Genomic DNA, 13,260 nt, shown 5'->3' with positions numbered 1-13,260 from the left:
TCCCCTTTGGGATCGGTAAAGTACTATCCAATCAGATGTCCCCTTTGGGATCGGTCAAGTACTATTCATTCTGACTGTGCTCTGTGTCGTGACTGTGCCCTGTGCTCTGTCAGGACCTCCTCCCAGAGCTGCAGGCTGTCTGTCAGTGCCCCGTGTCGTGACTGTGCTCTGTGTCGTGACTGTGCCCCGTGTCGTGACTGTGCCCCGTGTCGTGACTGTGCTCTGTGTCGTGACTGTGCTCTGTGTCGTGACTGTGCTCTGTGTCGTGACTGTGCTCTGTGTCGTGACTGTGTCGTGACTGTGTCGTGACTGTGCTCTGTGTCGTGACTGTGCCCCGTGTCGTGACTGTGCCCCGTGTCGTGACTGTGCCCCGTGTCGTGACTGTGCCCCGTGTCGTGACTGTGCCCCGTGTCGTGACTGTGCCCCGTGTCGTGACTGTGCCCCGTGTCGTGACTGTGCCCTGTGCTCTGTGTCAGGACCTCCTCCCAGAGCTGCAGGCTGTCTGTCAGTGTTCTGAGGCTGTCCTTCCACCTGCTCCAGTGGACCTCCCTGTCCCACAGCCAGCCCCTACCCCTGCCTTGGCCCCCGGTCCTGGGGCTGGTCCTGAGGCGGCGCAGGCCTCTGGTTCTGGTTCTAAGAGGAAGTGGTCCTCCAGGGAGCCTGAGGCTGCTGGGCCACCAGCCAAGAAGCTCCTGGGATACAGTACCATTTCTGCTACCACACCCGTAACCTGGAGGTCCAGTACCACTGGTATAGTCATCAGGTGGGTTCTGACTGGTACCACTGGTATAGTCATCAGGTGGGTTCTGACTGGTATAGTCATCAGGTGGGTTCTGACTGGTACCACTGGTATAGTCATCAGGTGGGTTCTGACTGGTATAGTCATCAGGTGGGTTCTGACTGGTACCACTGGTATAGTCATCAGGTGGGTTCTGACTGGTATAGTCATCAGGTGGGTTCTGACTGGTATAGTCATCAGGTGGGTTCTGACTGGTATAGTCATCAGGTGGGTTCTGACTGGTACCACTGGTATAGTGTTCAGGTGGGTTCTGACTGGTACCACTGGTATAGTCATCAGGTGGGTTCTGACTGGTACCACTGGTATAGTCATCAGGTGGGTTCTGACTGGTACCACTGGTATAGTCATCAGGTGGGTTCTGGCTGGTACCACTGGTATAGTCATCAGGTGGGTTCTGACTGGTACCACTGGTATAGTCATCAGGTGGGTTCTGACTGGTACCACTGGTATAGTCATCAGGTGGGTTCTGACTGGTACCACTGGTATAGTCATCAGCTGGGTTCTGACTGGTACCACTGGTATAGTCATCAGGTGGGTTCTGACTGGTACAACTGGTATAGTCATCAGGTGGGTTCTGACTGGTACCACTGGTATAGTCATCAGGTGGGTTCTGACTGGTACCACTGGTATAGTCATCAGGTGGGTTCTGACTGCTTTGATTTAGTCATATTTTAGAGTTTTCTGTCAATTTTATAAACCCCTCCCTTTATAAACCCCTCCCTTTATAAACCCTCTCCCTTTATAAACCCCTCCCTTTATAAACCCCTCCCTTTATAAACCCCTCCCTTTATAAAACCCCTCCCTTTATAAAACCCCTCCCTTTATAAAACCCCTCCCTTTATAAAACCCCTCCCTTTATAAAACCCCTCCCTTTATAAACCCCTCCCTTTATAAAACCCCTCCCTTTATAAAACCCCTCCCTTTATAAACCCCTCCCTTTATAAACCCCTCCCTTTATAAAACCCCTCCCTTTATAAACCCCTCCCTTTATTCTCAACCATGTGGACTTCCTGAATGTTGTTGTTTATTGTTTTGCAGTGACCTCACCATGGAGATGGTGCGGTATCGTCTGATTGGACCTCTATCACATTCCGTTCTGACTGAAACCCTGGCCCCTGCCACACACTGTGATGTAAGAACCTGGGATGATTTATCTAGGGGCCAGCTAATCACCTGGGATGATTTGTCTGGAGGCCAGCTAATCACCTGGGATGATTTGTCTGGACGCCAGCTAATCACCTGGGAATATTTGTCTGGACGCCAGCTAATCACCTGGGAATATTTGTCTGGACGCCAGCTAATCACCTGGGATGATTTGTCTGGAGGCCAGCTAATCACCTGGGATGATTTGTCTGGAGGCTATATCCTGTTTGTTCCAGTGTAAGGTGTTTTATCTAGATACTACATCCTGTTTGTTCCAGTGTAAGGTGTTTAGTCAGGTGTTTTATCTAGATACTACATCCTGTTTGTTCCAGTGTAAGGTGTTTTATCTAGATACTACATCCTGTTTGTTCCAGTGTAAGGTGTTTTATCTAGATACTACATCCTGTTTGTTCCAGTGTAAGGTGTTTAGTCAGGTGTTTTATCTGTATTCCAGGCTACAGGTAAATCCAGACCATCTCCCTTCTGGTGGCCAGATCACTGCAGAGATGACTGTAACATGTCTCTTCATCAACAACAAGCTGGTGTCTTCAACATGCTCAAAGGTGAGTTCCTCACAACTACATTCCTCATTCATTACCTACATTCATTAGATTAGATCGGGGCTCTCCAACCCTGTTCCTGGAGAGAGACCCTCCTGTAGGTTTTAACTCCGACCCTGTTCCTGGAGAGATATCCTCCTGGAGGTTTTAACTCCAACCCTGTTCCTGGAGAGAAACCCTCCTGTAGGTTTTAACTCCGACCCTGTTCCTGGAGAGATATCCTCCTGGAGGTTTTAACTCAAACCCTGTTCCTGGAGAGAAACCCTCCTGTAAGGTTTTAACTCCGACCCTGTTCCTGGAGAGAGACCCTCCTGTAGGTTTTAACTCCAACCCCAGTTGTAACTAACCTGATTCAGCTTATCAACCAGCTAATCATTAGAATCAGGTGCGCTAGATTGGGGTTGGAGTTAAACCCTACAGGAGGGTCTCTCTCCAGGAACAGGGTTGGAGTTAAAACCTACAGGAGGGTCTCTCTCCAGGAACAGGGTTGGAGTTAAAACCTCATGTATATGTCCTGTCTCCTCCCCTCCAAAGCGTACCTCATATCTGTCCTGTCTCTCCTCCCCTCCAAAGCGTACCTCATATCTGTCCTGTCTCTCCTCCCATCCAAAGCGTACCTCATATCTGTCCTGTCTCTCCTCCCATCCAAAGCGTACCTCATGTCTCTCCTCCCCTCCAAAGCGTACCTCATATCTGTCCTGTCTCTCCTCCCATCCAAAGCGTACCTCATGTCTCTCCTCCCCTCCAAAGCGTACCTCATATCTGTCCTGTCTCTCCTCCCCTCCAAAGCGTACCTCATGTCTGTCCTGTCTCTCCTCCCCTCCAAAGCGTACCTCATGTCTGTCCTGTCTCTCCTCCCCTCCAAAGCGTACCTCATGTCTGTCCTGTCTCCCCTCCAAAGCGTACCTCATGTCTGTCCTGTCTCTCCTCCAAAGCGTACCCTCATGTATGTCCTGTCTCTCCTCCCCTCCAAAGCGTACCTCATGTCTGTCCTGTCTCTCCTCCCCTCCAAAGCGTACCTCATGTCTGTCCTGTCTCTCCTCCCCTCCAAAGCGTACCTCATGTCTGTCCTGTCTCTCCTCCCCTCCAAAGCGTACCTCATGTCTGTCCTGTCTCTCCTCCAAAGCGTACCTCATGTCTGTCCTGTCTCCTCTCCTCAGGTGTGTACTCCACAGCGGAGGTCCCAGCCGGCTCAGTTCTGGGTCTGACGGTGGATGACCCCAGATTGACCTTACCAAACAAGAGAAGCAAGGCCGTGTCCGACATCAGGAAGGCACAAGGTAACCTCTGAGCCAGTAGCCATGGTAACCCCTGAGCCAGTAGCCATGGTAACCTCTGAGCCAGGAGACAGGGTGGGGTGGTTCAGACAGGTCCGATATAGTTTACATTACATCATTAGTTCTCCTAACCTTTTCAATCAGAGTGAAACTGTGACGTAGCCGACTATTCAAATGAGAACGCATCCAAGAAAATGTCAGAGATTTGTTCCCTGCTGAACAGGGCCCTGTGTTTGTGAATGTGATAGGTCCTGAGGCTTTGTGGGTAGGGAGGTTCTGTGGGTCATTCTCTGGTCCTGTGCTCCTGGGGAGCCTCTGCTCGTCCATGCAGATGTCCCAGGTTCGAATCCTGGCAGGACCCTGTGCTCAGACCACGCCCTCAGAGGTCCACACCCACTTCCTTATTTATCTTTTTAGTACCTGGCTGGGGGTTGCATCACCCACTTCCTTATTTATCTTTTTAGTACCTGGCTGGGGGTTGCATCACCCACTTCCTTATTGACCTTTTAGTACCTGGCTGGGGGTTGCATCACCCACTTCCTTATTGACCTTTTAGTACCTGGCTGGGGGTTGCATCACCCACTTCCTTATTGACCTTTTAGTACCTGGCTGGGGGTTGCATCACCCACTTCCTTATTGACCTTTTAGTACCTGGCTGGGGGTTGCATCACCCACTTCCTTATTGACCTTTTTAGTACCTGGCTGGGGGTTGCATCACCCACTTCCTTATTTAGTGGATGTAGGCCCTATAGAGCTACTCGGTGAAGCTGTAGATGTTGCCAACTAGTTGTGTGCTTCCTCTGGCCTACTCAACACAGTTTGGTGACTCTCCTGAGTACCTGGTCATACGGCACTATGCCCTCTGTTGTTTCAGGAGTGAACGAGGAGAGGAGGAGGGAACTGATGTTGAAGGGGATCCCTGAACCCCTCAGCCAGAGTTCCCTGTGGGACCGGTCTGTCCGCGACAACGTCACACACAACAAGATGACAGACCAGGTACTGAACCATAGCACCATGTCTGTTTAATATATCATTACTAAATGTATGAAGACTCTACCCAGGGTATGTCCCATAGGAAGAAGAGTCACTAAATGTATGTCCTCCTTGGGTTGAGTCTCCAGGAGAAGAGTCACTAAATGTATGTCCTCCTGGAGACTCAACCCAGGGAGAAGAGTTACTAAATGTATGTCCTCCTGGAGACTCAACCCAGGAAGAAGAGTCACTAAATGTATGTCCTCCTGGAGACTCAACCCAGGAAGAAGAGTCACTAAATGTATGTCCTCCTGGAGACTCAACCCAGGAAGAAGAGTCACTAAATGTATGAAGCATTCTCTCTAGACGTTCTGGAGCATTCTCTCTCGACAACAATTCACTGGCAGGTTCTGGAGCATTCTCTCTAGACGTTCTGGAGCATTCTCTCTCGACAACAGTTCACTGACAGGTTCTGGAGAATTCTCTCTAGACGTTCTGGAGCATTCTCCCTAGACAACAGTTCACTGGCAGGTTCTGGAGCATTCTCTCTAGACGTTCTGGAGCATTCTCTCTAGACAACAGTTCACTGTCAGGTTCTGGAACATTCTCTCTAGACGTTCTGGAGCATTTTCTATAGACAACAGTTCACTGACAGGTTCTGGAACATTCTCCCTAGACAACAGTTCACTGACAGGTTCTGGAGAATTCTCCCGGTTTACCACGTCGTAGTACAACGTAGCATATCATGGCCTGACATAATACATTTTTACCAACAAAATAAACATGTCTAAGGAACATTTTTCTGTTGACGATTTGTGAAATTGTATCACACCTGTGGTGATTTATTTCCATACGGTGTAACTTGCATAAAAACGTTGTATGGAAAAGTGGTTTGTCTCCAATATCCAGTCTTCTCTCTGTCTACAGGAAGTAAACAGACTGCGTAATGATGTTCTGGTCCCAGGCTCCAGACTCCCCACACCCCTGCAGGGTAGAGTACCCGTCCTACTGGTGCAGCAGTCTGGGAAGAGCCAGGGCACAGAGATGGGGTCCTGGGGGGCGGGATGGGACCTGCTGCTACCCAAGGCCTGGGGCATGGCCTTCTGGGTCCCTCTGGTATGGACCACCCTATTCCCTATATAGTGCACTTCTCTAGACCAGGACCAAATGGCACCCTATTCCCTATATAGTGCACTACTTTAGACCAGGACCCACCCTATTCCCTATATAGTGCACTACTCTAGACCAGGACCCACCCTATTCCCTATATAGTGCACTACTATAGACCAGGACCCACCCTATTCCCTATATAGTACACTTCTCTAGACCAGGACCAAATGGCACCCTATTCCCTATATAGTGCACTACTCTAGACCAGGACTCACCCTATTCCCTATATAGTGCACTACTATAGACCAGGACCCACACTATTTCCTATATAGTGCACTACTCTAGACCAGGACTCACCCTATTCCCTATATAGTGCACTACTCTAGCCAGGACCCAATGACACCCTATTCCCTATATAGTGCACTACTCTAGACCAGGACTCACCCTATTCTCTATATAGTGCACTACTCTAGACCAGGACGCACCCTATTCCCTATATAGTGCGCTACTCTAGACCAGGACCCAATGGCACTCTATTCCCTATATAGTGCACTACTCTAGACCAGGACTCACCCTATTCCCTATATAGTGCACTACTCTAGACCAGGACGCACCCTATTCCCTATATAGTGCGCTACTCTAGATCAGGACCCACACTATTCCTTATATAGTGCACTACTCTAGATCAGGACCCACTCTATTCCTTATATAGTGCACTACTCTAGACGAGGACCCAAATGGCACCCTGTTCTCTATATAGTGCACTACTCTAGACCAGGACGCACCCTATTCCCTATATAGTGCACTACTCTAGATCAGGACCCACACTGTTCTCTATATAGTGCACTACTCTAGATCAATGGCCTTAGAATATTTGGAGAAGCCCCTTTAAGTAGACAAATGACTAATTACTACAAATATGTCAGATCAACCTCCTCTCCTCGACAGGTAGGTAGAGGAGAGGTAACTAAAGTAGTAACCCTCTCCTCTCCAGGTAGATAGAGGAGAGGTAACTAAAGTAGTAACCCTCTCCTCTCCAGGTAGATAGAGGAGAGGTAACTAAAGTAGTAACCCTCTCCTCTCCAGGTAGATAGAGGTAACTAAAGTAGTAACCCTCTCCAGGTAGATAGAGGAGAGGTAACTAAAGTAGTAACCCTCTCCAGGTAAATAGAGGAGAGGTAACTAAAGTAGTAACCCTCTCCAGGTAGATGGAGGAGAGGTAACTAAAGTAGTAACCCTCTCCTCTCCTTCAGGTTTATAGAGGAGTACGTATCGGAGGGCTGAGGATGAGTCTGAAACACGCCCAGAATAAAGGAGAGCCTCACTTTCCCCACGACTACCCAGACTGCCCTGCAGGAGCAAGCTTCCAGGAAGAACAGGAGGCTGAGCTGCTGGCCAAGTTCAGGAGGTGAGGAGAGTGTCGGTTTCACGTGATGGAGCTCCAGGTGTGCTGGTATCACCTGATGTAACTCCAGGTGTGTTGGTATCACCTGATGTAACTCCAGGTGTGTTGGTATAACCTGATGTAACTCCATGTGTGTTGGTATCACCTGATGTAACTCCAGGTGTGTTGGTATCACCTGATGTAACTCCAGGTGTGTTGGTATCACCTGATGTAACTCCGGGTCTGTTGGTATCACCTGATGTAACTCCGGGTGTGTTGGTATCACCTGATGTAACTCCAGGTGTGTTGGTATCACCTGATGTAACTCCAGGTGTGTTGGTGTCACCTGATGTAACTCCAGGTGTGTTGGTATCACCTGATGTAACTCCGGGTGTGTTGGTATCACCTGATGTAACTCCGGGTGTGTTGGTATCACCTGATGTAACTCCAGGTGTGTTGGTATCACCTGATGTAACTCCAGGTGTGTTGGTATCACCTGATGTAACTCCAGGTGTGTTGGTATCACCTGATGTAACTCCAGGTGTGTTGAGGAGATGGTCGGTGTCACCTGATGTAACTCCATGTGTGTTGGTATCACCTGATGTAACTCCATGTGTGTTGGTATCACCTGATGTAACTCCAGGTGTGTTGGTATCACCTGATGTAACTCCAGGTGTGTTGGTATCACCTGATGTAACTCCAGGTGTGTTGGTGTCACCTGATGTAACTCCAGGTGTATTGGTATCACCTGATGTAACTCCAGGTGTGTTGGTATCACCTGATGTAACTCCAGGTGTGTTGGTATCACCTGATGTAACTCCAGGTGTGTTGGTATCACCTGATGTAACTCCAGGTGTGTTGGTGTCACCTGATGTAACTCCAGGTGTGTTGGTGTCACCTGATGTAACTCCAGGTGTGTTGGTATCACCTGATGTAACTCCAGGTGTGTTGGTATCACCTGATGTAACTCCAGGTGTGTTGGTATCACCTGATGTAACTCCAGGTGTGTTGGTATCACCTGATGTAACTCCAGGTGTGTTGGTATCACCTGATGTAACTCCAGGTGTGTTGGTGTCACCTGATGTAACTCCGGGTGTGTTGGTATCACCTGATGTAACTCCGGGTGTGTTGGTATCACCTGATGTAACTCCAGGTGTGTTGATGAGAGGGTTGGTGTCACCTGATGTAACTCCAGGTGTGTTGGTATCACCTGATGTAACTCCAGGTGTGTTGGTATCACCTGATGTAACTCCAGGTGTGTTGGTATCACCTGATGTAACTCCAGGTGTGTTGGTATCACCTGATGTAACTCCAGGTGTGTTGGTATCACCTGATGTAACTCCGGGTGTGTTGGTATCACCTGATGTAACTCCAGGTGTGTTGGTATCACCTGATGTAACTCCAGGTGTGTTGGTGTCACCTGATGTAACTCCAGGTGTGTTGGTATCACCTGATGTAACTCCGGGTGTGTTGGTATCACCTGATGTAACTCCGGGTGTGTTGGTATCACCTGATGTAACTCCAGGTGTGTTGGTATCACCTGATGTAACTCCAGGTGTGTTGGTATCACCTGATGTAACTCCAGGTGTGTTGGTATCACCTGATGTAACTCCAGGTGTGTTGAGGAGATGGTCGGTGTCACCTGATGTAACTCCATGTGTGTTGGTATCACCTGATGTAACTCCATGTGTGTTGGTATCACCTGATGTAACTCCAGGTGTGTTGGTATCACCTGATGTAACTCCAGGTGTGTTGGTATCACCTGATGTAACTCCAGGTGTGTTGGTGTCACCTGATGTAACTCCAGGTGTATTGGTATCACCTGATGTAACTCCAGGTGTGTTGGTATCACCTGATGTAACTCCAGGTGTGTTGGTATCACCTGATGTAACTCCAGGTGTGTTGGTATCACCTGATGTAACTCCAGGTGTGTTGGTGTCACCTGATGTAACTCCAGGTGTGTTGGTGTCACCTGATGTAACTCCAGGTGTGTTGGTATCACCTGATGTAACTCCAGGTGTGTTGGTATCACCTGATGTAACTCCAGGTGTGTTGGTATCACCTGATGTAACTCCAGGTGTGTTGGTATCACCTGATGTAACTCCAGGTGTGTTGGTGTCACCTGATGTAACTCCGGGTGTGTTGGTATCACCTGATGTAACTCCGGGTGTGTTGGTATCACCTGATGTAACTCCAGGTGTGTTGAGGAGAGGGTTGGTGTCACCTGATGTAACTCCAGGTGTGTTGGTATCACCTGATGTAACTCCAGGTGTGTTGGTATCACCTGATGTAACTCCAGGTGTGTTGGTATCACCTGATGTAACTCCAGGTGTGTTGGTATCACCTGATGTAACTCCAGGTGTGTTGGTATCACCTGATGTAACTCCAGGTGTGTTGGTATCACCTGATGTAACTCCAGGTGTGTTGGTATCACCTGATGTAACTCCGGGTGTGTTGGTATCACCTGATGTAACTCCGGGTGTGTTGGTATCACCTGATGTAACTCCAGGTGTGTTGGTATCACCTGATGTAACTCCAGGTGTGTTGGTGTCACCTGATGTAACTCCAGGTGTGTTGGTATCACCTGATGTAACTCCAGGTGTGTTGGTATCACCTGATGTAACTCCAGGTGTGTTGGTATCACCTGATGTAACTCCAGGTGTGTTGGTATCACCTGATGTAACTCCAGGTGTGTTGGTATCACCTGATGTAACTCCAGGTGTGTTGGTATCACCTGATGTAACTCCAGGTGTGTTGGTATCACCTGATGTAACTCCAGGTGTGTTGGTATCACCTGATGTAACTCCAGGTGTGTTGGTATCACCTGATGTAACTCCAGGTGTGTTGAGGAGATGGTCGGTGTCACCTGATGTAACTCCAGGTGTGTTGGTATCACCTGATGTAACTCCAGGTGTGTTGGTATCACCTGATGTAACTCCGGGTGTGTTGGTATCACCTGATGTAACTCCAGGTGTGTTGGTATCACCTGATGTAACTCCAGGTGTGTTGGTATCACCTGATGTAACTCCAGGTGTGTTGGTATCACCTGATGTAACTCCAGGTGTGTTGAGGAGATGGTCGGTGTCACCTGATGTAACTCCATGTGTGTTGGTATCACCTGATGTAACTCCATGTGTGTTGGTATCACCTGATGTAACTCCAGGTGTGTTGGTATCACCTGATGTAACTCCAGGTGTGTTGGTATCACCTGATGTAACTCCAGGTGTGTTGGTATCACCTGATGTAACTCCGGGTGTGTTGGTATCACCTGATGTAACTCCAGGTGTGTTGGTATCACCTGATGTAACTCCAGGTGTGTTGGTATCACCTGATGTAACTCCAGGTGTGTTGGTATCACCTGATGTAACTCCAGGTGTGTTGGTATCACCTGATGTAACTCCGGGTGTGTTGGTATCACCTGATGTAACTCCAGGTGTGTTGGTATCACCTGATGTAACTCCGGCTGTGTTGGTATCACCTGATGTAACTCCAGGTGTATTGGTGTCAGATGTAACTCCAGGTGTGTTGGTGTCACCTGATGTAACTCCAGGTGTGTTGGTGTCACCTGATGTAACTCCAGGTGTGTTGGTGTCACCTGATGTAACTCCAGGTGTGTTGGTATCACCTGATGTAACTCCAGGTGTGTGCTGGTATCACCTGATGTAACTCCAGGTGTGCTGGTATCACCTGATGTAACTCCAGGTGTGTTGGTATCACCTGATGTAACTCCAGGTGTGTTGGTATCACCTGATGTAACTCCAGGTGTGTTGGTATCACCTGATGTAACTCCAGGTGTGTTGGTGTCACCTGATGTAACTCCAGGTGTGTTGGTATCACCTGATGTAACTCCAGGTGTGTTGGTATCACCTGATGTAACTCCAGGTGTGTTGGTGTCACCTGATGTAACTCCAGGTGTGTTGGTATCACCTGATGTAACTCCAGGTGTGTTGGTATCACCTGATGTAACTCCAGGTGTGTTGGTATCACCTGATGTAACTCCAGGTGTGTTGGTATCACCTGATGTAACTCCAGGTGTGTTGGTATCACCTGATGTAACTCCAGGTGTGTTGGTATCACCTGATGTAACTCCAGGTGTGTTGGTGTCACCTGATGTAACTCCAGGTGTGTTGGTATCACCTGATGTAACTCCAGGTGTGTTGGTATCACCTGATGTAACTCCGGGTGTGTTGGTGTCACCTGATGTAACTCCGGGTGTGTTGGTATCACCTGATGTAACTCCGGGTGTGTTGGTATCACCTGATGTAACTCCGGGTGTGTTGGTATCACCTGATGTAACTCCGGGTGTGTTGGTATCACCTGATGTAACTCCAGGTGTGTTGAGGAGAGGGTTGGTGTCACCTGATGTAACTCCAGGTGTGTTGGTATCACCTGATGTAACTCCAGGTGTGTTGGTATCACCTGATGTAACTCCAGGTGTGTTGGTATCACCTGATGTAACTCCAGGTGTGTTGGTATCACCTGATGTAACTCCAGGTGTGTTGGTATCACCTGATGTAACTCCGGGTGTGTTGGTATTACCTGATGTAACTCCAGGTGTGTTGGTATCACCTGATGTAACTCCAGGTGTGTTGGTGTCACCTGATGTAACTCCAGGTGTGTTGGTATCACCTGATGTAACTCCAGGTGTGTTGGTATCACCTGATGTAACTCCGGGTGTGTTGGTATCACCTGATGTAACTCCAGGTGTGTTGGTATCACCTGATGTAACTCCAGGTGTGTTGGTATCACCTGATGTAACTCCAGGTGTGTTGGTATCACCTGATGTAACTCCAGGTGTGTTGGTATCACCTGATGTAACTCCAGGTGTGTTGGTATCACCTGATGTAACTCCAGGTGTGTTGGTATCACCTGATGTAACTCCAGGTGTGTTGAGGAGATGGTCGGTGTCACCTGATGTAACTCCATGTGTGTTGGTATCACCTGATGTAACTCCAGGTGTGTTGGTATCACCTGATGTAACTCCAGGTGTGTTGGTATCACCTGATGTAACTCCGGGTGTGTTGGTATCACCTGATGTAACTCCAGGTGTATTGGTGTCACCTGATGTAACTCCAGGTGTGTTGGTGTCACCTGATGTAACTCCAGGTGTGTTGGTGTCACCTGATGTAACTCCAGGTGTGTTGGTATCACCTGATGTAACTCCAGGTGTGTTGGTATCACCTGATGTAACTCCAGGTGTGCTGGTATCACCTGATGTAACTCCAGGTGTGCTGGTATCACCTGATGTAACTCCAGGTGTGTTGGTATCACCTGATGTAACTCCAGGTGTGTTGGTGTCACCTGATGTAACTCCAGGTGTGTTGGTATCACCTGATGTAACTCCAGGTGTGTTGGTATCACCTGATGTAACTCCAGGTGTGTTGGTATCACCTGATGTAACTCCAGGTGTGTTGGTATCACCTGATGTAACTCCAGGTGTGTTGGTGTCACCTGATGTAACTCCAGGTGTATTGGTATCACCTGATGTAACTCCAGGTGTGTTGGTATCACCTGATGTAACTCCAGGTGTGTTGGTATCACCTGATGTAACTCCAGGTGTGTTGGTATCACCTGATGTAACTCCAGGTGTGTTGGTATCACCTGATGTAACTCCAGGTGTGTTGGTATCACCTGATGTAACTCCAGGTGTGTTGGTGTCACCTGATGTAACTCCAGGTGTGTTGGTGTCACCTGATGTAACTCCAGGTGTGTTGGTGTCACCTGATGTAACTCCAGGTGTGTTGGTATCACCTGATGTAACTCCAGGTGTGTTGGTGTCACCTGATGTAACTCCAGGTGTGTTGGTATCACCTGATGTAACTCCAGGTGTGTTGGTGTCACCTGATGTAACTCCAGGTGTGTTGGTATCACCTGATGTAACTCCAGGTGTGTTGGTATCACCTGATGTAACTCCAGGTGTGTTGGTGTCACCTGATGTAACTCCAGGTGTGTTGGTATCACCTGATGTAACTCCATGTGTGTTGGTATCACCTGATGTAACTCCAGGTGTGTTGG

The 13,260-nt window shown here is 48.6% G+C and overlaps 1 protein-coding gene across 1 annotated transcript in view; it reads left to right on the top strand.

Annotated features, from left to right (window-relative positions):
* LOC139395764 (ribonucleases P/MRP protein subunit POP1-like) overlaps positions 1-13,260 on the top strand; it is a 33,189-nt gene that overhangs the window by 11,028 nt on the left and 8,901 nt on the right. The window contains exons 7-13 of the mRNA XM_071143122.1: positions 477-763; positions 1,838-1,931; positions 2,397-2,505; positions 3,663-3,782; positions 4,654-4,775; positions 5,679-5,867; positions 7,115-7,269. Coding sequence (XP_070999223.1) covers positions 477-763; positions 1,838-1,931; positions 2,397-2,505; positions 3,663-3,782; positions 4,654-4,775; positions 5,679-5,867; positions 7,115-7,269 — 1,076 coding nt within the window. The remainder of the gene's footprint in view (positions 1-476; positions 764-1,837; positions 1,932-2,396; positions 2,506-3,662; positions 3,783-4,653; positions 4,776-5,678; positions 5,868-7,114; positions 7,270-13,260) is intronic.

Source organism: Oncorhynchus clarkii, unplaced genomic scaffold, assembly GCF_045791955.1.
Source record: "Oncorhynchus clarkii lewisi isolate Uvic-CL-2024 unplaced genomic scaffold, UVic_Ocla_1.0 unplaced_contig_2541_pilon_pilon, whole genome shotgun sequence".
NCBI classification, from domain to species: domain Eukaryota; kingdom Metazoa; phylum Chordata; class Actinopteri; order Salmoniformes; family Salmonidae; genus Oncorhynchus; species Oncorhynchus clarkii.
The sequence above is the reverse complement of the archived record's forward strand: the minus strand, read 5'-3'. Positions and strand labels throughout refer to the sequence as shown.